This window comes from Bos indicus, chromosome 14 (assembly GCF_029378745.1).
Source record: "Bos indicus isolate NIAB-ARS_2022 breed Sahiwal x Tharparkar chromosome 14, NIAB-ARS_B.indTharparkar_mat_pri_1.0, whole genome shotgun sequence".
NCBI lineage: Eukaryota > Metazoa > Chordata > Mammalia > Artiodactyla > Bovidae > Bos > Bos indicus.
In genome coordinates this window covers 10,566,886-10,594,045 of record NC_091773.1, presented here as the reverse complement: position 1 = coordinate 10,594,045, position 27,160 = coordinate 10,566,886, and the positions used below count along the sequence as shown (strand labels likewise).

The 27,160-nt window shown below is 43.7% G+C and overlaps 1 protein-coding gene across 4 annotated transcripts in view; it reads right to left on the bottom strand.

The window, feature by feature from the left end:
- The window catches only part of ASAP1 (ArfGAP with SH3 domain, ankyrin repeat and PH domain 1), a 339,744-nt gene that overhangs the window by 119,175 nt on the left and 193,409 nt on the right, over nucleotides 1–27,160 (bottom strand). For all 4 annotated transcript variants that reach the window (XM_019973810.2, XM_019973812.2, XM_070802437.1 and 1 more), the window contains one exon: nucleotides 19,826–19,898. In XM_019973810.2, the coding sequence (XP_019829369.2) occupies nucleotides 19,826–19,898 (73 nt within the window). The remainder of the gene's footprint in view (nucleotides 1–19,825; nucleotides 19,899–27,160) is intronic.

Here is a 27,160-nt window from a genome sequence, read left to right as displayed (position 1 = left end):
AGCCGGTTGTAGATACCCATTCAATATCTGATAAATGAACACACGGCAGATCTTGAATGGAGCAGATCAGGCTTCGTAAGAGATGGTACCTGAGCAGCAACCTAAAGAATATATCGTTAACAAACTGATTTAGGGTAAAGTACGCTTCAGGTAAGAGATAACAGCCTACTGCCAAGGCACCATCAAGTACCCAGGGGTTAAAAGAGACTGCCAAGGCATCATCAAGTACCCAGGGGTTAAAAGAGACTAACAGGGGGCCTTGGGTCTCTCTAGAGCTCCTGTCTCTGGTCTAGAACCAGGCATGCTAAATTTAAAAGCACTGCCTTCCACTCCCATTCATTATCACGCGGGCTCAGATCTCTTTTGCCATACCAATCCATGAAGCCAGCAAACCTACCCTGTGACCCCGAAAACAACCTGTTTTAATTTCAGAAGACAGCATGTGACTGGGGGATGAGTTCTGGACTTAAGAGTCTGTATTTTCTGAGACACAACATCCACTTGATTCTGAGCAGTTATTTCACATCCCTGGGCCTCCGTTTCCCCATCTGTTCCCAGCCCCTGCACTGGTTACGAGGAAAGGCACCATTCTTGGAGACAGAAAAGCCCTGTGTACGTTTCGTTTTTTTGGTAAATTGCCTTTCTCCATACCACTTTGGGTGAGTCACCCGCTGCCTTTTCAAGGTCATTTTGAATTTGGATCGGTTCTTTCCACGTTCTAGCCGAGCTTCTGCAGGAATCTGCCCGAGCCCCGGGGGTGTTATCTGGAAACGCAGCGTGCAGACTCCCGTTTCCAGAGCGCTGACAAACCCATTAACTCACGGAGCCCCGAGAAAAGATGCCCGCAGACTTCCACAGGGCTATTACTCAGCATTTAAACGGCACTTGAGCATCACTCCATTATAGCAGAAGCAGAAATGTTCTGTCTTCTGGCTCCATTATTCAGGCTTGCTAACTGCCAGATCAAATACACATCTCTCCCTGGTTTGCTGATGGCTCCTGAGGTAATTTTAGATCTGGCCCCTGAAAAACCTAGAAAGGAGACGAGCAAATTCCTCTCCTACTCAAGTCTCCCACAGCAGGAGTGCCCATCACCCAGCAGAGCCAAGTTTTCTCATAAAAAGATGTACTTTAAAAAAATGGCTTAAAAAAATGTATATGGTTTCATATTTCACTAAAAACGTGCATCAAGCACCCACACTGAGATACAAAGATTATTTAGGTCATTATGTCTGTGCCTCGGGTGCATCTTGTGGCCTTAGCGGTTCCTAGCTTTAGCTTCCTGGTTAATAAATTATGTGGAATTTCTGCTCTGTGATGACCAAGAGGGATGGGATGGGAGGGGGGTGAGATGGAAGCTCCTCAGGGAGGGGATATATGTATACTTAAGAGTTGATTCAGGCTGTTGTACAGCAGAGACTAAAACATCATTGTTAAGAAATTATACTCCAATTAAAATAAATAAATAAAAATTTTAAAAGTTTTTAGAAATTCAGAAGACCCATTTTTGTCAGATTATAAAGGGATCTATGACTTCAGAATTTCAGAAGCACAGAGGAAATATTCAGTTCAGTTCAGTCGCTCAGTCATGTCCGTCTCTTTGAGACCTCATGGACTGCAGCACGCCAGGCCTCCCTGTCCATCACCATCTCCCGGAGTTCACTGAGACTCACGTCCATCAAATCAGTGATGCCATCCAGCCATCTCATCCTCTATCGTCCCCTTCTCCTCTTGCCCCCAATCCCTCCCAGCATCAGAGTCTTTTCCAATGAGTCAACTCTTCGTATCAGGTGGCCAAAGTACTGGAGTTTCAGCTTTAGCATCATTCCTTCCAAAGAAATCCCAGGGCTGATCTCCTTCAGAATGGACTGGTTGGATCTCCTTGCAGTCCAAGGGACTCTCAAGAGTCTTCTCCAACACCACAGTTCAAAATCATCAATTCTTCGGCGCTCAGCCTTCCTCACAGTCCAACTCTCACATCCATACATGACCACAGGAAAAACCATAGCCTTGACTAGACGAACCTTTGTTGGCAAAGTAATGTCTCTGCTTTTCAATATGCTATCTAGGTTGGTCATAACTTTCCTTCCAAGGAGTAAGCATCTTTTAATTTCATGGCTACAGTCACCATCTGCAGTGATTTTGGAGCCCAGAAAAATAAAGTCTGACACTGTTTCCACTGTTTCCCCATCTATTTCCCATGAAGTAGTGGGACCGGATGCCATGATCTTCGTTTTCTGAATGTTGAGCTTTAAGCCAACTTTTTCACTCTCCACTTTCACTTTCATCAAGAGGCTTTTGAGTTCCTCTTCACTTTCTGCCATAAGGGTGGTATCATCTGCATATCTGAGGTTATTGATATTTCTCCCAGCAATCTTGATTCCAGCTTGTGCTTCATATAGCATTTCTCATGATGTACTCTGCATATAAGTTAAATAAGCTTATATTAAGTTGACAATATACAGCCTTGACGTACTCCTTTTTCTATTTGGAACCAGTCTTTTGTTCCATTTCCAGTTCTAACTGTTGCTTCCTGACCTGCATACAGATTTCTCAAGAGGCAGGTCAGGTGGTCTGGTATTCCCATCTCTTGAAGAATTCTCCACAGTTTATTGTGATCCACACAGTCAAAGGCTTTGGCATAGTCAATAAAGCAGAAATAGATGCTTTTCTGGAACTCTCTTGCTTTTTCCATGATCCAGTGGATGTTGGCAATTTGATCTCTGGTTCCTCTGCCTTTTCCAAAACCAGCTTGAACATCTGGAAGTTCACGGTTCACGTATTGCTGAAGCCTGGCTTGGAGAATTTTGAGCATTGATTGACTAGCATGTGAGATGAGTGCAATTGTGTGGTAGTTTGAGCATTCTTTGGCATTGCCTTTCTTTGGGATTGGAATGAAAACTCACCTTTTCCAGCCCTGTGGCCACTGGTGAGTTTTCCAAATTTGCTGATATATTGAGTATAGCAACTTTCACAGCATCATCTTTTAGGAGTTGAAATAGCTCTACTGGAATTCCATCACCTCCACTAGCTTTGTTTGTCGTGATGCTTCCTAAGGCCCACTTGACTTCACATTCCAGGATGTCTGGCTCTAGGTGAGTGATCACACTGTCGTGATTATCTGGGTCGTGAAGATCTTTTTTTGTACAGTTCTTCTGTGTATTCTTACCACCTCTTCTTAATATCCTCTGCTTCTGTTAGGTCCATACAGTTTCTATCCTTTATTCAGCCCATCTTTGCATGAAATGTTCCCTTGGTATCTCTAATTTTCTTGACGAGACTTCCAGTCTTTCCCATTCTATGGAAATGTTAGCAGAATCTAAAGACAAATCTTCTTGCCCTCAACAAGGACAGAGTCCAGTGCATTCAGGGGAGGACGTCAGCACACACACGAAAGTGGTCAGGAGGGCTAGGCTGGATTCCTTGATTGTTACTTAGTTTACTTTTTGGCTGTGCCGGGTCTTTGTTGTGGTGCAGGCTTTTCTCTAGCTGTGACGAGCCAGGGCTACTTTCCAGTTGCCGTGTGCAGGCTTCTCCCTGCGCTGGCTTCTTTTGTTGAGGGCATGGGCTCTAGGGCGTGTGGGCTTCAGCAGCTGCAGCTCCCAGGCTCTAGAGCAGAGGCTCAGTAGTTGTGGCACACGGGTTCAGCTGCTCCAAGGCATACAGGATCTTCTCAGGGATCAAACCCGTGTCTCCTGCACTGGCAGGCAAATTCTTTACCAGTGAGCCACCAGGGAAGCCTGGACTCTGGTTTTGGTCACTGGGGAAAGGCATTCCTTTCTGGCCCTCATGGCTCCCCTTAGGGTAGGTACTGCGCATTCTAGGTGGCAAAAGAATCTTCATCTCACTTTATAACCACTTCCCTGGTGGTTCAGTTGGTAAAGAATCCGCCTTCAATGTAAGAGACCCAGGTTTGATCCCTGGGTTGGGAAGACCGCCTAAAGAAGGGCATGGCAACCCACTCCAGTATTCTTGCCTAGAGAATCCCATGGGCAGAGGAGCCTGGCAGGCTACAGTCCATGGGATTGCAAGGAGTTGGACACAACTGAGTGACTAACACTTTCACTTTCAACTCATAAACAGACATGGTAGGGATCATCTTCTCTGTTTCATAGATAATAAAATGAGGTCCTGAGAAATGAAGGGATTTGCTAAGAAATGTGCAGCTACGGCTAGCCCAGGCACATCCCAGCTCTTCTGCACTGGGGTCACCGTTTCCACTAGTCACTGTGCCTGCAGCCCAGCAGCAACACAGCAAAACAGGTCTCTCCATCTCAGAACTCCTGGAACAGACATCACCCTGAGGGCAGACAAGCAGGAAGAGGGCTGTCGAACTGCAGCAGGTACCACCTAACTGTGCTGTCTGGGACTGAGAATACACAAAGCAAAATGGGGTGTGACAAGAAACACGGCTGAGCAGTACTTTCTTCTGTTAGTTAATCTGAATTTCCTACTGCAAACGTGTTAATCCGCATTACACTTCCATATGGGGGGAAAAATCAAATAGAAAATGTCACTCAAGAAAAAAAGTCAGCCCCAGGCATTCCAAAGAAGCAGCCCCCTGCAATTCTCCACGCAGAGAACGTGTATGTTAGATGAATTATCTGAGACGTGGAAGAATACCATTCTGCCATCGGTGAATGCAAGCGATATCATCCTCACAAAGTCATCCTCTGACAGCGCCTGAGCGTTCTGTCTCATGGGACTGATTATCAATGAAAGACACTTCAGGATCAATAGCAACTTGCTTGATTTCCATACCCAAACAGAGGATCAGAAAAATCAATGTGGTGTCTCATGGGACTGGTTATCAATGAAAGACACTTCGGGATCAATAGCAACTTGCTTGATTTCCATACTCAAACAGAGAATCAGAAAAATCAATGCGGAGTTATCTTTCCGGGCTAAAGACTCAACTGGAAAGTCCCTCCAGTTCTGGGAACAGACGCTTTAGGATTCTTGTCTGCTCCCAAACCACATACGGCACTCAACACACGGCCGACTGCTTTCTGGAGGTTATCGCAGAGCATGGCTGCCTTACGATGGTGTATATCATGAAGAACCGTGACAGAGCTGCTTCACATGTGATATGCCAGGTGGTCGGGAGAGCATGTGTGAAAAAAGAGAGAGTGTAAGCACACCAGGGGAAAGTACCATACACAGAAACAAAACCAGAGACCCTGGCTTTCCTCCAGAGAAGTGAAACATCTTCATACAGAAAAAACAATCCGAATTTGATGAGATATAAACCATCCAAGAGCATGATCGAATGCAGTTTGAAACAAGCAGTAAGGTACAGGCAGGCTACAGAATCTTAACTGCAGTGGTCAGCGAGGGTTGTTCAAAGGAGAAAGGTGGTCCTGAAAAAAGAACTACAGACCTAGAGATGGTCCTGCTGAGTGAAGTCAGTCAGACAGAGAAGGAGAGATACCATGTGACATCCCTTACATGCGGAAATGATACTAATAAACTTATTCACAAAACAGAAACAGAATCACAGAGAATGAACTTAGGGTTACTGGGTAAGGGTGAGAGGTGGGGGAGAATAGGGCGAGGGGATAGTCACGGAGTTTGGGATCCACATGTATGCACAGCTCTATTTAAACTGGATGATCAACAAGGACCTGTGGCAGAGCACAGGGAGCTCTGCTCAGTGTTATGTGGTGGCCTGGATGGGAGGGGAGTTGGGGGGGAATGGACGCATGTATGTGTATGGCTGAGTCCTTTTGCTGTCCACCTGAAACTATCCCAACACTGTTAACCGACTATATTCCAATATAAAACAAAAAGTTAAAAAAAAAAATCTACAGATAGCTACTGACCTGAATATTTAAACAGTGAGAAGGGTCAGTGAAAAGGACAGAACATCACAAATGGGGTTATATATCTGTAACTTTAACTGATAGGATTTAATTTAGCAGATGTGAAAGAAGAGAGAGAGAGACAGAGATAGAGAGAGCGAGCGAGCCCCATTCTATTCAGTAAGCGCATGTCCCTGGGGCAGGAAGACATGTCAACCTGCTCTCCACCTGCTGGCAGAGGGCCTCTCTCCCTGGGCTAAGGGTGACTGGCTTAAAGACCATGTGTCTTTAAATACCAGGGCTCCTAAAGGACTGCCAACGCCACGTAAAAACACAGGAGTTCTATTTTAAGTGTACTTTATAGACCATCCAAGCATACTCAAGGCTTGCTTTGACTCCACGGGTTACTTTCCATCCAGGCAGACTCTATTATTATTTTTTTTTTCTAATTTTATTTTTAAACTTTACATAATTGTATTAGTTTTGCCAAATATCAAAATGAATCCGCCACAGGTATACATGTGTTCCCCATCCTGAACCCTCCTCCCTCCTCCCTCTCCATACCATCCCTCTGGGTCGTCCCAGTGTACCAGCCCCAAGCATCCAGCATCGTGCATCAAACCTGGACTGGCAACTCGTTTCTTACATGATATTTTACATGTTTCAATGCCATTCTCCTAAATCTTCCCACCCTCTCCCTCTCCCACAGAGTCCATAAGACTGTTCTATACATTGGTGTCTCTTTTGCTGTCTCGTATACAGGGTTATTGTTACCATCTTTCTAAATTCCATATATATGCGTTAGTATACTGTATTTATGTTTTTCCTTCTGGCTTACTTCACTCTGTATAATAGGTTCCAGTTTCATCCACTTCATTAGAACTGATTCAAATGTATTCTTTTTAATGGCTGAGTAATACTCCATTGTGTATATGTACCACAGCTTTCTTATCCATTCATCTGCTGATGGGCATCTAGGTTGCTTCCATGTCCTGGCTATTATAAACAGTGCTGCAATGAACATTGGGGTACACGTGTCTCTTTCCCTTCTGGTTTCCTCAGTGTGTATGCCCAGCAGTGGGATTGCTGGATCATAAGGCAGTTCTATTTCCAGTTTTTAAAGGAATCTCTACACTGTTCTCCATAGTGGCTGTACTAGGTTGCATTCCCACCAACAGTGTAAGAGGGTTCCCTTTTCTCCACACCCTCTCCAGCATTTATTATTTGTAGACTTTTGGATTGCAGCCATTCTGACTGGTGTGGAATGGTACCTCATAGTGGTTTTGATTTGCATTTCTCTGATAATGAGTGATGTTGAGCATCTTTTCATGTGTTTGTTAGCCATCTGTATGTCTTCTTTGGAGAAATGTCTATTTAGTTCTTTGGCCCATTTTTTGATTGGGTCGTTTATTTTTCTGGAGTTGAGCTGTAGGAGTTGCTTGTATATTTTTGAGATTAGTTGTTTGTCGGTTGCTTCATTTGCTGTTATTTTCTCCCATTCTGAAGGCTGTCTTTTCACCTTGCTAATAGTTTCCTTTGATGTGCAGAAGCTTTTAAGGTTAATTAGGTCCCATTTGTTTATTTTTGCTTTTATTTCCAATATTCTGGGAGGTGGGTCATAGAGGATCCTGCTGTGATCTATGTCAGAGAGTGTTTTGCCTATGTTCTCCTCTAGGAGTTTTATAGTTTCTGGTCTTACGTTTAGATCTTTAATCCATTTTGAGTTTATTTTTGTGTATGGTGTTAGAAAGTGGTCTAGTTTCATTCTTTTACAAGTGGTTGACCAGATTTCCCAGCACCACTTGTTAAAGAGATTGTCTTTAATCCATTGTATATTCTTGCCTCCTTTGTCAAAGATAAGGTGTCCCAGGCAGACTTTAAAATCTAACCTCAAGTCAAGTGTGACTGTAGATAAATATATTTTACTTCACAATAAACTAAGTTTAAGAGAGCAGACATCTCTACTTATCCTGTTCATCCTATTACTCACTCATCTCGCTGGTACTTAACAGTTCTGACTGAACAAATGAAATGCCAACTTTCAACTCCACTAACCTCAGTTGAAGGTATACCTCTCAAGTCACTTGTCATACACGGGCATGTATTTATTATTTATTGATTTAAGCTGAATTGCCTTAAAACATGGAGAAGGCAATGGCACCCCACTCCAGTACTTCTGCCTAGAAAATCCCATGGACGGAGGAGCCTGGTAGGCTGCAATCCAATGGGGTCGCTGGAGTTGGACATGACTGAGCGACTTCATTTTCACTTTTCACTTTCATGCATTGGAGAAGGGGATGGCAACCCACTCCAGTGTTCTTGCCTGGAGAATCCCAGGGACGGGAAGCCTGGTGAGCTGCCATCTATGGGTCGCACAGAGTTGGACACGACTGAAGCGACTTAGCAGTAGCAGCAGTCTTAAAACATAGTAACTGCCTGTGAGCCAAGAGTGTTCTGGCAATTCTTTCCAGCTCTAAGTTCAATAAGGTCTTAATAAATTAATTAGTCATATACAATAATAAATGAATTAGTCATATATATTAAAAAAATTTTTTTGGCTACGCTGTATCTCTGCTGCTGCTGGTGGGGCTTTTCTCTGGCTGTGGCGCAGTGCGCAGGCCTCTCATGGAGGCCTCTCTTGCTGTGGAGCACAGGCTCTAGGCTCATGGGCTTCAGCCGCTGCAGCTCCTGGGCTCTAGAGCCACAGGCTCAATAGCCGTAGCGCACATGCTTAGTGGTTCCATGGCATGTGGGATCCTCCTGGACCGGGACTGAATGTGCGTCTCCTGCACTGGCAGGCGGACTCTCCACCACTGGGCCAGCAGGGAAACCTTCTCATGAATGATTCTAATAATTAAAGGCCTGCAGTTGCTAACTTGACAGAGTAACTTCTGCCAGGCGAATGCTCCTTTCATTAACAATGATACCCGGTGGACAATATATAAAAATAACAACAATGGACAAAATATAAAAATAACAACTGTTTGAAGTCACTGGAAAGTACACAAAGGCATGAAGAAAGAGGCAGGGATGCCACCCTTTGAGGAAGGGAAATGCTCTGGGAAAGACCATCTGTTTCTGGCTTTTCTCCTGAGGACAGACCTCAGTCTATGCTGGGCAAGGAGAACAGAACTTCTGCAGAAAGTGCATTTTACTGAGATACGGTGTCAGAGGTCAGAGTTCAGGATTGCGTCAGCAGCTGGAAATTGAGTGGCGGGGGTGGGGGGGATCTTAGAAAGGAGGAAGTCAGAGAAAGGAGAGCCCGCATGTCTGTGTATACCCTCCCTTCAAATCCTTGGCTGACCCTGCACTGCACATGTATGACTGATACTTCAAGGAGCCCTGTGGAGGACAACATCTGAGAGCTGAGCAGGTTTCAGAGACTTCCCTAGATTGAGTAAGGCATGGAATTCAGGTCCCACAAAGTCAGCAGGGCATGGTCAGCACTGTGGGTGAAGGCCCAGAGGACTGTACCTTTGGAGTACGGACCATGTAGCAGGATGAAGAGCTGCATCCTAGGACCGTGAGCAAAACTAAAACAAACTCACCCTGAAAAAGCTTTTCACAGGGTCAAGGTGATGGCTGTTGTTTAGCTGCTGAGTCATGTCTGAGTTTTTGTGACCCCACGGACTGTAGCACACCAGGGTTCCCTGTCTTTCACTATCTCGAAGAGTTTGCTCAAACTCATGCCTGTTGAGTCAAGGTGATGCTGATCACCAGCAATTCAACTGTGTACTAAAATAAACACACTTCTTAGAAAGGTAACTATCCAGAGTCTCTACAACATGTACTTTACTATGTCTACTTTGCAAACAGAAACTACTGGACATGCAAAGAAACAGAAGCTACGCAGCTAAAGTCAACAGAGAAAAAGTCAAGAGGAGCAGAACCACAGACAACCTAGATGTTGGATTTAGTACGAAATAATTTCAAAAATAAATAGTACAGGACCTCCCTGCTGGTACAGTGGATAAAAATCCACCTGCCAATGCAGGGGACACAGGTTCGACCCCTGGTCAAGGAAGACTGTACATGCCATAGAGCAACTAAGCCTGTGCACCACAGCGACTGAGCCTGCGTGCCCAACTGCTGAAGCCCGCGCACAGAGCCTGTGCTCCGCAACAAGAGAAGTCGCCACATGCGGACGCCCATGCGCTGCAACAAAGGTTAACCGCCACTCACTGCCACTACAGGAAGCCCAGACGTAGCAATGAAGACCCAGCACAACCAAAAATAAATAAATATTACAAATACACTCAAGAATGTATAGGAAACGTTGGATAAAATGGGTGAAAAGATGAAGAATTACAGAGGAGATAAAAATTCTAAAGAAGGACTAAATGGAAATTCAAGAACTAAAAATTACAATACTCAAATAAAAAAATTCATTGGGTGAGACTAGTAGCAGACCAGATGCTGCAGAAGACAGAAGCAGTCAACTTGAAGACAGGTAAGTAGACATTATCCAAACTGAAGCACAAAAAGTATAAAGACTAAAACTGAACAAGCTGAGTCAGTCTGAACAAGCTGACCTGTGGGGACGATATCTAACATAAAAGTAACTGGAGTCTCAGAAAGATAAAAGAATATAAGAATAAACAAACAATTTGAAGAAATACAGGCTAAAAGTTTTCTAGCTTTGATTAGTTTTTTTTTGGCAATTAACTGCAATTATAATAATTATCACTGATTATTATGTCCTGGGCTTCCCTGGTGGCTCACAGGGTAAAGAATCTGCCTGCAAAGCAGGAGACCTGGGTTCAATCCCTGGGTCGGGAAGATCCCCTGGAGAATGGCAACCCACTCCAGTATTCTTGTCTGGAAAATCCTATGGACAGAGGAGCCTGGCAGGACTCCTAGGAGGCTGCTACAGTCCATGGGGTCAAAGAGTTGGATTTGACTGAGCAGCTAACACACACCATGTCCTAGCATCAAGACTAAGTAGTTTATATATATTATTTCCCAATTTTCACAAAATAGGCATTGCTGCCCCATTTTCAGAATAAGAAAACTGAGGACTGAAATGGGGTGGAGGGCGAGGTGAAGGGTCTTGCACACATCGCCACGGTCGCAGATCTAAAATGACAAACTAGGTTTGTCCAGACTTTCCCTCGGCTATTTCAGAAAGCCTCGAGTTGATAAGGATGAAGGCAATCAACACCATCACCACTGGTTCTGAATCATATGTGTTATTCTTTACGACAGTCCAGTGAGGCAGAAATATTATTCCCTTTTACAGAAATGAAGACCCAATTGCTTAAGGTGTTCTCTGTGCACAGGTTTCTCACCACCAATCAGAGGCTAAATCAGTATTTGATCCCAAACCTGTCTGAACTAACCCACCATACATTAATGATGGTGTGCAGGAGGCACGTTTAATCTATGTAAGAGAATATATGAATATACTGGTCTAAGTGCCCTGTTGTTCATATACCAGTTAGGCTAATTACAAAGGACACAGTAGTAATAGGAGTGAAATTGGGGAATACTTTGTGGGTAATCCTCAATTCCAGCTCTAGTCTGAAGGAATAAAACTGCTCTCCTTTTTAAGTGACCCATCTAGCACTTCCAAGTTACAGGATTACTGCTTCTTTTTCTTGTCTGCCTGTCTCCACAGGTGAGGCACCCCAGGATGGCGTGCCCATGAGTTCTGCACCCCACTGAATGAATCCTCAGTGTGCTATCCTGGGTCGGCAGTCATTCACCTCTGACAGCTAATAGTCTTGGCGATTCTGCCTCGGCAGCTCCGGGATGATAAAGAAATAAGTTTCAGACTTGTAGCTACTGACAAGCTGTGCGAGTAATTTAAGCCAGGTTTAAATTTAAACTTACTAGCTGTGCCAGTAATTTAAACCAGGTCCCTTCACCCCTAAATCGGGGATGACAGTGTCTTTCATGCAAGACCGTTGAGATGATCAAGCGGCAACAGGCACCTGGCCTGTAGTAGGCACTCAATAAATGGCAGTTGTAATTTATCACTTCTATCAAACTTGGACCACGAAGGTACAGAAACTTTTTTTTTTTTTAATAGTCACCTTTAACGGAGTGTTTTTCTTGTTCATCTCAAGGCTTTTTCAAAAAACCCGAACTACAGGTTATGGAGTAAGTGTTCCCAATTTCATTTAACATGAGTTAATTTCTCATGAAGCATGCTCCCATAAGTTGTAAGCAAACATTATAAAATATTAACTCATTTTAAAGTTGAGACCATTCATTCCAGATCAGCAAAATGGAGGAAGTGCATACACATATACACACATACCCCAGATAGCTTCTGATTTCAAGTAACAAGAGTGTTTGAGCCAATGGCTTGAATACAAAAACCGTCAGTCCCCAAAGAGCCTTGAGCTGTAAGGTTATTTTGGAAAGAGACTTCAATTTTCTAAAGGCAGCTTAAAAAAACTCCTCTGGTTTTATCCCTACATAATTTGAGCAATAATACCCTCTCCCAGATAATTGTACTCCCTTTTAGAAAAGCCTGCTTCCTTGATCATTCTGAAGGAATCCGTTATTTTGCTTTCATTTTTTAAGGAGTAATGATGGGGGGACCTCCCTGGTAAGACACCACACTCCGAAGTAGGGGGCCCGGGTTCGATCCCTGGTCAGGGAACTAGAGCTCACACGCCGTGATTAAAAGATCCCCCGTGCAGCCAAATAAATAAATGACAATAAAATATTGTTTTAAAAGAAGAAGAAGTAATGATGGACTCACAAGAATTCAAAATGCCTTGAAGGCCCAAAGTAATTTGTTTAAACTTTGCTCAAATCACTGCAACTACCACCAAGAGCTATTTGCGGTTTTTCTGTCTAGGGCCTTCTATTCCTGAGGGCCTAGTTTTGTTTATTTATAGGTTTACTTTCATTCAAAAAATTTCTTTAATCAGATTATCAGCCACCAATTTGGAAAACGGCAAAAAGGAGAAAATATCCTAAACACAGACGATGTTCGCTGTATACCTCTTGACATTCTTTCCATTAAAATTCTAATCTATTTTTATCTCTATCTATTCTTAAGAAAACTTTCTCCCCACAGAAAACCACAGGATTAAAAATATCATTACAATTAAGACTCTAAACTTAATTATCGACTCTACTTACAATTAACTTCACGCTATCCCTTTAAATTTGAGAAAATGTTAACTAAAAAAAAAAAATAGCTGAAATGAAGTTGGAAATTACTTGGATATAAAGATTTACTTCCTATCCACTGATGAATTTAGCACTTTACCTTTAAAATCTTAGATTTCCTCATATATGACCAGCTATTTCTTAAAACAGATAAATTATCAAAATGAAAATCTGGGGTGAACATCACATTTTAATTTTGCTTTAAAAAATACAAGTGTTCTTGTAAAACCACTCACTATGCAACTGTAACTGAAAATGAAAGGGGGAATAAAAGAGGAAGCAATAAGAAAGCAAAGTGTTTCCTTTCCTGACTGAAAAAAGCTGGGAACTACTCATGACCATCCAGCTGTATTTCAGAAATAATACTTCCCTATCATATGCTTGTAATCAAATGACATACCACTGTCACTTTTTTATTCACTCAAATAAAAGGATTTGAGAAGCCGAATTTTCAGACTAACGACGTCACAGAGACTTCTAGTGGATACCATGTGTTACCAATAAGCTAAAATGTACTCCAAATATATCTTGGCATGAATTTTAAGGAAGCCACCATATAACAATAAAACACACATTTTGATTTGTGATTCATTATTTTTTAATCACAGAAAAAGACCTAGTAGCAGGAATATCCTGGGTTTCTCCTGCCAAGGAGAAGCGTACATGTGCGTGTGTTTAAATAACACATCTGTTTAAAAAAAAAAAAATGAACCAATTCAACTCAACTAAGTCATGTGATAGAAAAACAAATTTGGTACACCCACGCTCACAGTGACCACATGACTCTTCCACTTTATACAAGAACAATGTGCACCACTTTCATCTCCAGCAGCCTGAGATGTAGTACGCGCTTCCTTCTCTAGAGACACACACTGACTTACACTGGACCCACCACGTGCACATACACGCTGGTGCTCGCAGGGGCAGAAATCCTGCGACATCAGCCCCACCGCAACTCTTCTGACCTCAGGGGGCACTCAAAAGACCAAGAGCAGGAGTCAGTCAGAGCTGCAGTCACCTGAAGGTTCAGGGCTAGCAAATGTGCTTCAGTGGTGCTTTTTGGTGGGAAAAAAAAAAAAAGCCTCAGGCCTGCTTGAGTGTCCTCACAGCATGGCGGCTGGTTTCCTCCAAAACAAAAGAAGAGGTGGGGGACCTAGGTGGAAGCCATCTCTTTCATGAACTGGCCTTGGAAATCACATGGCATCACTTCTATTACACTCTCTTCAATAGAGGAGAGTTCTAAGTCTGGCATATGTTCAAGGCAAAGAGAATCAGACTCTGTCTTTTGAAAGAAAAAAAACCCCAAAGAACTGCAACATCCTTCAAAACCTCTACGATGTTCAAGAAAATACTTGCTATTTTAAACATGTATTAGTGGGAGAGAGAGGGAAAGAACACATTCACCAGGTAAAACTTTCTAAATGACAATGTATTTCACAGTTCAACACTGTTAAGACTTCAAAACTTAGAACCAACATAGAAGAATTGAACGGCTTGGAAATTTCCCCCTTGATCCAAGTAGTTTGCAGAATTCAGTTTTTTGTTTTTTAAAATCTCCTCATACACAGCAGGGACAAGTAAGAGAGAGAGACAAATTCCTAAAGCCATTTCAAACTAAACTGCTTACAGGGAGATGATTTGTTTTTCCATTTAAAGGTCTCTTATTAATTTATAATACTGATAAAGCTTACATGCAAAAAATAATAGATACCTCTTAGCGTAAGTCCTCTCACCATTCTCAACCATCTTTCAAATCATTTTGGGGAGGTGGGTGGTTAAGTATTCTCAAACCAGAAATACAGAAATGCTTCTTAAAAGTTCCAAAGAACATCAGATGGGTTTTGTGTCACTTAAGCACTGTGAGAAACCAAGAAAATTATGAAAACATACTGGGAAACAGACACGAGGGCTCAGCCTCTTGTGGCTTCTCTGGAAGAGACCAGAAGCCCTTGGACAGGAACAGCCTGGATTCCACTGAGTATGGCTCATGGGAAGATGTGCAACATCACTGTTTTACTCATCTCGCTGTTTTTTAAGAATTAAATGTCACAGGGCTGCCCACACAAGCTGACAAAAAAAATCCTAAATATGCTGTAATCATTGGTGACTGCAGAAACCCTATCAGGCCCCTGCAGTGGGTGAGATCTGAGTTTATCCCCACATTTCCAGGCCACAGGGATGATGATAACTGCTATTGTGGCCCCTATCTGAGAGGCACCAAAGTCACCCCATGGGTTACACTGCTGTGAGGTTAAATTTGATGGATTCATTCATGAATATTCACAATCAGTGAATATTTAATGGCCACTGACAGAGCATTTCCTGGGGACCCATCCGGCTGATAAGCAGCAATTCATCCCGTGCTTGTTGAGCCCCTGCCAAGTGTCAGGTCGACGACACACATACAGTAGCTGCAAACAGCCAAGCTGGAGTCGGCCAGGCTCCCTTCCCAGTCCTTGCCAGTTGTGACCTCCTGGACAAGACGGCATAGCCCTTCACACTTTGCATCATTTATAAAATGGAGATAATAGGAGACCTACCTCAAAGGCTTGATGGGCTTCACTTAGTATGGCATGAGCACCCAGTATATGCCAAGTCCTCCAGAGGTATTCCCCAAGCACCCTCTTCGAATGACATGAGGTTTCCTTTTTGTATCCTGCAAGCTTTCCTTTAGTACTTGCCAGTTTCTAAGTACTTTCCAGCTTGAGGATCTGATATTAACATTTCTCTCTCCCCCACTGGACTGTCAAATTATCATCAAGGCAGACATTCTGTCTGATTTATTCAATATACCCAACATCCCAAACAGCATATAATAGGGGCCCAATAAATATTTGATAAGCTAATAAACTATGTTGGCAAATTCGCAAAATACAAACATGAAAGAAACAATACTGGCCCGCCAACAAGGAGTTCCTAGGCCACCGATGCAGTTCTCAATTCTGGTTGCATTTAGAATCATCTGGGGAGTCATACTGCTGTAAGCCCAATACTTGGCCCCTACTGTGGAACGACTCTTGGAGGGTGGACCTACGGGAATCTCTGTTGTTGTGTTTTAAAAGAGTTGTTCAGGTGATCTTTTAAAAAAATTATTTATTTTTGGCTGCGCTGGGTCTTTGATGCTGCACAAGGGCTTTCTCCAGTCTTGGCAAGCGGGGGCTACTCCCCAGTTGCAATGTGCCAGCTTCTCATTGAGGTGGCTTCTCTCATTGCAGAGCATGGCTTCTAGGACATAAGTCATAGCATGTGGACTCAGGAGTTGTGGTGCACGGGCTTAGCTGCTCTGCGGCATGTGGGATCTTCCCAGACCAGGGATGGAACCCGTGTCTCCTGTATTGGCAGGCAGACTCGTTACCACTGAGCCACTAGGGGGAAACCCTTCTTCAGATGATTTTAATGAAAAGGAAGGATTGACACTCATTGGTCTAATGCTTGAAAGACTGACTGACAGTTACCATACAGTGTGAGGTATGTTCTCCCGGGGATGATGGAGGTGTCTTGTCTCTGCATCATCTAATATTGTAGCTGCTTGTCACACGTGACTACTGAGGACTCAATGTGGCCACTGACATTGAGGGCCTGAACTGAATTTTATTTTAATTTAAATTGAAAAAGTTATGTGTGACCTGGAGCTCTTCTATTAGCCAGGGCAGAAGACATATGACGGCGCGGAATCCAGGTGACAGGACTCAAAGTTCAGTGAGCTGTGGTCCCACCCACAGGACAGCATCACTGGTAAGCGGAAGTGGAGACCAGACTCTGCACTCACCCTGCAACCCCACACCTTCCACACACGCAGGACAATCTCTCCTACTGCCATGCCCGAGACTGCTGGGACCAAGCTCAAGAGCTGCTGTGTGAGCTGCGGAATGGCGTGGTCATTGTGCAAAACGAGGCGATGTGTCTTGAGTAAGGACTCTTGGAGAGGGAAGAGTTGCAAGGAGCCCCCAGCAAAGAAACGACATGGCAGCACCTTAGAGATGTAAATCAGAAGTCTCCCTTTATGAGTCACAGCATAAGCCGTTAACATTACGGAGAACTGACATGCATTCCTGAGGCAGACAATGGCTTATTACATTCGTTATAAAATCAGACTGGTTCCACATTACTGGTAGAAAGGCCGAATTAATACAGAGAAGGCATCCATGCTATTGACCTACCTGTCATTTTTCCTCACCTATTGTGTGTTAGCCAGGCACTACACGGCAGGCAGTATGTTAGGGACCTTAAATATTCCCTCATTTTGCCCGTACAAGACTGTGTAAATTAGATGTTATTTTCTCATTTTATGGTAAGGTAATTTAAAACTCATGGAAGTTAAGTAATTTACTTGACTTTGACAAGCAGGAGTAAAGCTACAATTGAAACTTAGATCTATGTTACACCTAAGATTGTTTTTTTATAAAGTCTGTCTCATATTCTATTATATACTCAACAGATATGAGACTGTCCAACAAACCTCCATTTATTTTCTGTTTTATCAAATCATAGTAAATGCTTCAATGAACCTATTTGTATATAAAGCATAACACACACACATACATGTAGAAAAGTACATATATCCTAAGTGAGCATTTCATGAATTATCAAAAAGTAGACTTAACTATGGATTTGATCGACCAATCCATAGTTTCTTACAGAAAAACCCAAATGACCTTATTGGCCAACCTAACAATACACTCCAAATCAAGAAACAGAACAATGCCAGCACCTCAGAAGCCCCCTGGGCAACCTGCTAGTTATTTATCCCATCCTCCACCACAGACCTAATATCTGTAAAGGGCCTACCACCTCATGGGAGTCCATCAGATGCAAGCTAAGAGAGAAGTTACAAATTATGTGTATAATCTAGGCCAAGACTTAAAGTACCACTTGGTCACTAGATAATTGGACAAATACCATTTATTTACTTTAATTAGAAGTTAGCGTTTTATTGGACATAAAGAAATTAGAGACAGGTCTCAAAGAACCAGGGTACAAAATCTGTTAATTAGGATTATAGAGTGCCCTAGGCTTGGGGCTTTAAGGGTGACAAGTGACTGATTCTTGGCTCTGATAAGGTGAGGAGGACCAGGAAGTATCTGAGGGCTGAACTCTGCCTGGTTCCATGTTCCTTTCAGTCCCATGATTTTACCGAAATAAGGAGCATAAATTTAAGTAAAATATAAAACGAATAAAATATAAATGTGTCATACTTAACTAAACTCCCAAGAAGTGGCAGACCTTTTACAGATGTGAACTACTTAAATCCCTTCAACAATCCTGTAATAGCACCATCCCTGCTTTATAGAGAAGATGACGGAGGTTCACAAAGTGACCTGGAGGTCACGAGGCCAGTCAGGGTTAGAGCAAGGATGCAAACCCACCTCCACTGGACCTCAGAGCCCTGCCCAGTCCAAACACCCAGCTGCCTTCCCCTCCCAGGTGTTCTCTTCTGTTACAGACAACTGACTTCTTAGAGACATGACCTCCGGGAAAGCCAGCTGATGACTGCAGTAACAATAACAAAAGATGGGAGTCACAGACCTAGAAACTCCTTTCACGTCTCCAAGCCTCTCTCCCCCCCTGGAACCTACTGTTTCATGTGGACACCTACTGTTTATCTTCATTCAGTTTGTTCTTTCTTATCCACTGACAACATACTTTTCTCTACAAGATGACAAAGTCTCTGACCAAGTAAGTAAAGTAAGTAAGTGTTAGTCGCTCAGTTGTGCCCGACTCTTTGCAACCCCATGGACTGCAGCCCACCGGGCTCCCCTGTCCATGAGATTTTACAGGCAAGGATACTAGAGTGGGTAGCCTTTCCTTTCTCCAGGGAATCTTCTGAACCCAGGGATCAAACCCAGCTCTCCTGCACTGCAGGCAGATTCTTTAGCAGCTGAGCCACAAGGGAAGCCCATTTGCTGACACAGGTTACCTGGTCTGCCCTGAGCCACAAGCAAAGCAGGTTGTGGCAGGCTGTGCCCAGGTGTCCACTTAGCCTTGTACCCCACATCCCCTCTAACTCTCACCCCATGTGTGTCACCAATTGGTAGTGGTGGTGGTGTTCAGTCACTAATTCGTGTCTAACTCTTTGTGACCCCATGGATTGTGTAGCCCACCAGGCTCCTCTGCCCATGGGATTTCCCAGGCAAGAATACTGGAGGGGGCTGCCATTTCCCTTTCCAGGGGATCTTCCCAACCCAGGGGTTGAACCCGAATCTCCTGCATTGCACACAGATTCTTTACCACTGAGCCACCTGGGAAGCCTGTCACCAATATTGATTTTCAAATGTGTACAAGTACGCTTCAGATGGAAAGATCCTCATTTAACTGAATTACAGCCTGACCAACCACACAAAGAGATTTTATATGTCGCTTGTGGCAATATTACCTATAACGTTACTAAGTTTTTCAATGTATAATAAAACCTACTGCAATTAATGGGCTTCCCAGGTGGCGCTAGTGGAAAAGAACCCGACTGCCAATGCAGGAGACATAAGAGACATGGGTTCTATTCCTGGATCAGGAGGATCCCTGGAGGAGGGCATGGCAACCCACTGCAGTATCCCTGCCTAGAGAATTCCCTGGACAGAGGAGCCTGGTGGGCTACAGTGCATAGGGTTGCAAAGAGTTGGACATGACTGAAGCAACTTAGCATTGCAATTAATGTTTTTTCTTCTTTTTTCTCGGGAAGCAGTAACAGGCTTGGACTGACAGAAGAACTGAATTTCTTTGACTTACTTGGTTTTTCATTTGTAGAAAGTCTTTCATAAACTTAGCACCTAACAAATAACAGAAAAACTTGGGTCTTCTGCATTGCAGGTGGATCCTTTACCATCTGAGCCATCAGGGAAGTCCAAGACTATATCTATAAATATATAGAATTGGTGCTGCCTGTGTTGGTAAGTACTTACCTTGACCGGAATTGTATATTGCTTTTACAGACTTCTTAACTTTCTGTAAGGCTGTTCTATCTTGGTCTAGAGCCTAAAAGAGAAAAACGGGGAGAGAAAATGTTGGAAAACTTGGTAAGTTTAAAAAAGAAAAGAAGAAGAAAAACTCATTCATAACCGCATTTGTTGTGCTAAGCACTGCAGCAACAGCAAACCTGCACATTTATCTAATGGCAAACGTTTCAGAGCCATGATTTGCCCAGGATTCAAGCAGTTTTGAGATAAGGGCAGTTATTCCATAAGCCTCAACACTGGGTGAAGTGGATAACTTGGTAGTCAGTTGGTAACTGTGCTAAGTTATGCACAGGAAAGAAAACAGAAGACACCTAATAAATCTTGAGATTTGATTCCTTCACTTGGAAAGCTTATAACTTGGGAAGTCAGAAAGGCAAACACGTGACATGTTCCCAGAGGATAAAGCACGTCGTCAAATGGTAACTTCAGCCAGAAAGAAAACATTTAAGGGGGTGTAATAAATAAGAGTGGCCCCGAAGCGCTTCTCAAACTTTTAACTTGAGGATTATTTTCAGTGTTAAAAATTTTTTTGATGACATAATGCTGTTATTTCAAAAATTCCACTTATTAAAAATCACAACATGGAAAATGTTACCATGATGCTGGTAATGCTTACACATGATTTCTTAGGTGATGAATCAACACATCTCCAGCCATCTACCTGTATTACGGAGGGGGTTGGGGGTGGGGTATGCTGGGGGACCGTCACTCCTGATTCTTAACCCAAGTGCTGGATACACAATTGTGTTTCACTTGAAAACTCATCACACTGTGCACGTAGGATGTGCACACTTTCCTATGTGCATATACACTTCAAAAGCAAGTCAGTATAAGATAACACTCACAGCATGCTGACTTAAAGTTATTAGAACAACTTCAAGCCCCTCTCTGCTCTCCCAAGGGTCTAGGATCCATTCACAGGCTAGGAACCCCTGGATGGTTATGTGAAGATGTGAAGGGCAGGAGCAACAGCAGCCATCATCATAAACACATTTGTATAAAGTTTAAGAACATTACATGTGCACTCATGCCTATTACATCAGCTAAGCCTTAAGACACCAGATGAGTGAACTGAGGCCCACAGAGGATAGGACCTTCCTCACTGCAGGAAGGCGCCAGGTGATGGCAGCGGGCACCTACTATTCCGCTTCTGCAATACGGGTTTTCCTGCCGCTCTGAACGTGGGGTTCAAGGGGCCCTGCTGCCTTCCTTCGGCTCCTGCTCTCTGGGTGAACATGGTGAATGCCGGCCTCAGTCCCGCCTAGGATTTCTGGGCTTGGGAACAGGGATCGTAACATTCAGCCCCTTTCTGATGATGCATGCCTGGGGGATGCCACGGCTTTTGTGGTGGTAGAATCTGGCCAGACAGGATGATGCTAACAGAGACAAGCACCAGAAACAAGAGGTGGAGGAGGCAGTCCTTGCATGCAGCTGTCCTCAAGGGTGTGCGCCGCTAACCTTCCTGAGGACTGAGGACAGGAGACAGTAAACTCCCTTCAGTCCTCAGCCAGCTGAAGCTGAGACTGTCACTTGCAGCCACGCGTCCTAAACAACACAAGACCTGAAGTTCACCGAGCACTTCCTACACCTGCTGTAAGCCTGGTGGAGAAGACACACCCAGCATGTAAGACTCTCTGAGTCCATCTTCAACAACAAAAAACCAGCATCTGTATTTTTCAGGTAAGGAAATGCGATAGGCCATCACTAAACATTTGTAAGAAGGGAGGAAAATATTAACTTGCCCAAAGTCACAGAGTCAGAAAGTGCTAAAGGTCACATTTCACACGAATGGCTCTTGAACCCCAAATCTAATGGGATACTGGGATAAAAATCAGGCTGCAGGTCAAAGGCTATTTCTGCCACACCCATCACTTATTTCCCACCTCCACAACTTTGTCACAACCACATCCCACCTGTACTCCCTTTTTTTGTATTCTTTTTAAATCAATGTTTTTCTTTAGGTCCATTCCCCCTCCCCTTTTTTCCCCATTCACATCTTTAAAAAAAAAAATGGACATTGTAAAGAGCTAGATCACTCACCATTAACAGAAGATACCCTAAAAATGATGTAGTACCTCTAACTACACAAAATGCTCACCTATTTACTACCTCGAATCATCTCATCTAACACCAGGGACACCACACATCACACTTAGGAAACCGTGTTTTACGACTTAGTTGCAGAGAAGAGACGAAGCCTGAGTTATTTCAAAGATCTGAGATTTGTACTTTAAAAAGGGAAGATAACTAACATTTTAATAAATGTGTAGTCACACAGGGGGCTGAGGTTTACACAGATTATTCCTCTCAATTCTTACAAGAACGCTCTGAGGTAAGTGCTAGTACTGGATTCATTTTATAGATGAGTAAATAGAGGCTTAGAAAGTGGAACTTGCCCAGGTGGCAGAGTAGGGATTTGAATCCAGGTCTTCACGGTAAAACACCACCCCCTAATCACTAACCAGTTCTGTGTTCCAGTGATATCCTTGAGGAACTGAAACTGAAAGCAGTCTCATCTTGAGCAGGGAATGTCCACCAGTTTGCAGAGGCAAATCTGAGTTAAGATAGTTAGGTTGCTGGTAAGAGTGGGAAGGGAAGACATTAATGAAAATAAGTGCAAGTAAGAACTCATTTTAAGAGATGGGATCCAAAGGGTTTATCCTTTGATGAACTGCTTTTGTGGTGAGGATATTTTAAAAAATAATTCTAATAACAGCCATCATTTATTTTTTTAATATATATATTGAGCATGCGTGCTAGGCTGCTTCAGTCGTGTCTGACTCTTTGCAACCCTCAGGACTGTAGCCCACCAGGTTCCTCCAACCATGGGATTTTTCAGGCAAGAATATTGGACTGGAATGCCAAGCTGTCCTCCAGGGGATCTTCCTAACCCAAGGATAGAACCTGAGTCTCCTTTGGCTCCTGCATTGCAGGCAGATTCTTTACCGCTGAGCCACCAGGGAAGTCCTTATATCCATTATTACTGCCATCTTTTTTCCCTGATGAAAACTCCTGCTTTATTTTGGAGAAGTCAAACAGCTTGCCAGGTGTCACATATCAGGTAAGAGAAAACACAGCTTATGCTTTTTCAAACAAGCCACCTAAAAATACACTGTGGATGGCATGCTCATGTTTCTCCTGATTTTTTAATAACTTTAGAGAAAGAACAAAAGATCTCCTTCTGGAAGAAAATACACTATTGGCTTAGCTCTGGGGAGTGATAACCACTGAAGAATGATTCTACTCATGGAGAAATTAATGAGTGGACTTTAATGTCCACGCACAGAGTTAATGACTCCCAATAAGCAAAGGGCTGGGGAAGACTTCAGCCGTAACATTTTATGAGGCCAGTTATCTGCTTCCTTTCTGCAGGAGGGAAAGTCTCAGAAATTTATGTTGGATTCTTACCAACTTGTCTATAAACTAATAGGATGTAAAGTTCACATACTTACTTTTAAAGGTTATTAATGATATCCACAGCCACCATTGCATCTAGGTGACACTTCTCTTTTTACACTCTCCTATTTGGCCACCAGCAAAAGGCAGCCAAGTAAAATGCACTTTTAAGAGCTCCGTGTTGAAGACAGCCGGGAACGCTGTCCTTCAATCAAACAAGGCTCCCTCCAGAAATAACACATGTCTAAATGTGCTAGAGAGTACCATCCCCTCGGCCACCAGATGAGCAACACTCAGCAGTGACATCTTTTAAAATGTCCTGTGTGTAAAACTAAATAAAGCGGAGAGAAAAGTGGCAGATGAATGGGGCTTCACAACTGTCCTCTCTCTCAACCCATTAAAAGTATGTTAAAATACGTGCTTGCGTTCCAAGTATGTATCTGAAGGTGAACAACTAGAAAAAGTGTATGTGTTTGTGAGAGAAGGAGAGAGGGAGCGGGGAGAAGGATGAATGAACCAAGGCAGGAATCCAGGAGAACAGGCTGATCTCTAATAATACAATAACATCTTCCCCATTTAAGAATTCTGCAAGACAGCAACTCCGCCTTCTCTGCATTACTAAAGAGCAGGGGCATTAACCTCAAAAAGTACTCTCATCTTTATATGGAGACATCTTATTTCATGCACAGTCCTAACAAATGTGGGCATCTGAACACACAGAGAAGGTAAAGGCTGTTGCAAACTAGCGAGAAGCTGCTGGAGAAACCATACCACAAAAGCTAGCAACCTGAGGGTTCAGAAGGAGTCTACAAACTGGATATGAGAATGAAAAAGAATTCTTTAAGAATCAATGGGTTATTTGGGGTAGAACATGGAGCCTTTCGTACCCCTCTGGGCCAAGCCGCATCCCTGGGTCACAACAGTGCAAACAACAGATGCTCTTGAAGATGCACAGGAATCCAGCCATGCCTGTTCCCCTCCATTTAGGGCATTTGTACCGGCTGATCTGTCTGTCTGGAATGTTCCTCCCTGAGCTCTTCAGGTAAGGGTTCTGTTTACCTAGGCCTCAGGTTAACAGCCCCTCCTGCAACCTCCCTAGTGGTCCAGTGGCTAAGACTGCATGCTCTCTATGCAGGGGACTGGGTTCCATCCCTGGTCAGGGAACTAGATGTCACATGCCCCAACTAAGACCTGGCACAGCCAAATTTAAAAAAAAAAAAAAAAAAAAAAAGCTCCTCCTCCGGGAGACCTTCTATGATCCACCTAAAGCAGCGTATCTGCTCTCCGCCACCATTCACTCTCACACACTTCACACTGGATACTCAACAGTGCTACACACCCCTGAAATGATACTGGTCGTGACCTGTATGGAACTTTTCTCCCTCCACCGGGAGAAGGAAAGCCCTATGGACGTGGGCCCTATGGAACCTCTTCACGGCTGAATTCCCAGATCTGGCGTCCAGCTGAGCAGAAGCTCAAAAACCCTTATGAAACGAAGTTACAAATATGAATCAATGAACCCCTCATTATTCTCAGCTCCCCAAATAGCAACGTACGCAATGCAAGGCTTGCCTTGAAAATGGCTGAATAGAATTTTGAACTGAGAAAACACTGCCCTCTGCAATTCCTCCCCTGATGGTTTTGAACAGCTGACGTCTAAAAGTACGTATGTGTTAAATGTGTGAGTGTATATATGTGTTTGTGTGTGTGTATATGTGTGTGTCACATGTACATGTATAAGGAGTATGACCACACCGTACCTCGAGTAGCGGTTTAAAACGACAGACAGAGCTTACACATTTTCAGTTAGTTTGTATCTCAAGATAGTTATTCTGGCAACTGTTAAAAACATTTTATTGGAATACAGTACACCTACGTTAAATGAGCAATGCCAATACGACTGCTAATACTTATTAAGATTTTTCTCTTTCAGAATTACTTTTTAAGTCCAGGGCACCTTCTTTTCAATATACTCAAGTGGGAAAAAATGTGTCTTATTTGAGGTAGATGTGATTTTTGAAAATAAAGCACAAGTCTTTGGTGCTAAGTCTTACGCGTATACTTACAGAGAAAGCAAACAGTGGGTAACAACTGCATAGAATTCTTACAGACATGCCTGGGAAGACATCAATCACACCTCCCACCCTCTAGGGATGCTGAACGTTAAATAGATTAAAGTACCTGGATGTGGCTGGCACAAAGCCTTGCACGGAGCAGGTGCTCAAAAGCTGCTAGCATCATTACCCTCACCTCTGGAGGTGCTTCCAAGACAGAAATTTCTGAAACACTTGGAGCGGCGACAGCACAGCGGTTCTGAAACAAGCACTCCCACTAGCAAAGTGGTTTCTTCAATGAAAAGAATTTTTACTCAGTTGGGGGAAAAAAAGGGAGTGCTTCCGTTTTATTATTTTAATAGTCCTATTCAGGGAGGTAATTTCAGAAATGCATTTCAACAGATGCATTTGTCCCATGATCACCACAAGGTAAAAGCTCTTCTTCTGTGCACCTGGCTTAAGAGGGAAATCAAAGGGAGACGATGCTGGCCCGATTTTGGTTCAAAGCCCAGATGCTTCATCCTTCACCTTGCTGAGCAACCCCACTGCCTTTCTGGGAGGAGGGAGATGCCTAATTAATTCTCATCAACTTTCTGAGAATGAAATGGTGATGGAGGCTCGCGTGCAGCCTCCTGGCCAAGTCGATACATTCGTTATCCATCACAAGACCCCACAGCCTAGAATGCACATGTGTAGCTGTAGTGTGGACCAGGCGTGGGCCCAGAAAGTGAGCCAGGGTGACGATGAAGGGAGAGGACCATGCCATTTCCCCATCAAAGGGCTGGGGCATCTGAGCACAAAGAGGAGGCACGGGCTGTGGCAAATGAGAGACAGCCTGCTGCAGAGACCACACCGACAGAAGCCGGGAACCCGAGGGTTCGGAAAGATTATTCAATCTGCACATGAGAACGGAAAAAAAAAAGAAAAAATTTTCTTTAAGAAGCAAGAGGCCACTTGGAGTAGGACACAGAAACTTTTGTACCCCTCTGGGCCGAGGGGCATCCCTGGGTCACAGTGGAGTGCCAACAACAGATGCTCTCAGAGATGCACAGGAATCCAGCCATGCCCATTCCCCCACTCAGGGCATTTGTACCTGCTGATCTGTCTGCCTGGACCTCTCCTCCCTAAGCTCTTCAGGTGAGGGTTCATCTAGGCCTCTGGTTGACAGTCTCAGGTTAATGCAACTGAGTCTCTGTTCTGAGGATCAATCCTGGGTTTTTATGTCACTGGCTCACTTGTTCATCCATTAGCTGTGGCTGGCTCAGAGTGGTCCCTCCTCTGGGCCAGGCACTGCCTCTGCCTCTGCTTCCCCAGCTGCACGTCCCCCCTCTTCTACCTGGTACAGCAGAACAACAATAGAAGCCTTCACTAGGACAGGTGGGACGCTTGGGACTGTGTTAGACAAGACATGAAGGAAGTTATTCATAAAGTAGGAATCCTCCCTATCCTGGGATGTTGGCTACACTTTCCAAATTATACTATCCTTTACCTTGAATTTTAGGGGTTTAGTACCTCTGTCTCTTCCTCTACTTGTCAACTGAAAGTGCTCCAATAATACTACTTGTATTTGTTTCTTTCTTTGCACAGAAGGCGATGAGTAAGAACTTGCTCCGTTGAATGAAAGGAAAATACACACGGAAGGAAGAAAGGATGAATCTACTGGTCCAATACTTCGGCCGCCTGATGCGAAGAACTGACTCACTGGAAATGACCCTGATGCAGGGCAAGATTGACGGCAGGAGGAGAAGGGGATGAGAGAGGATGAGACGGATGGATGGCATCACTGACTCAAAAGACATGAGTTTGAGCAAGCTCCGGGAGTTGGTGATGG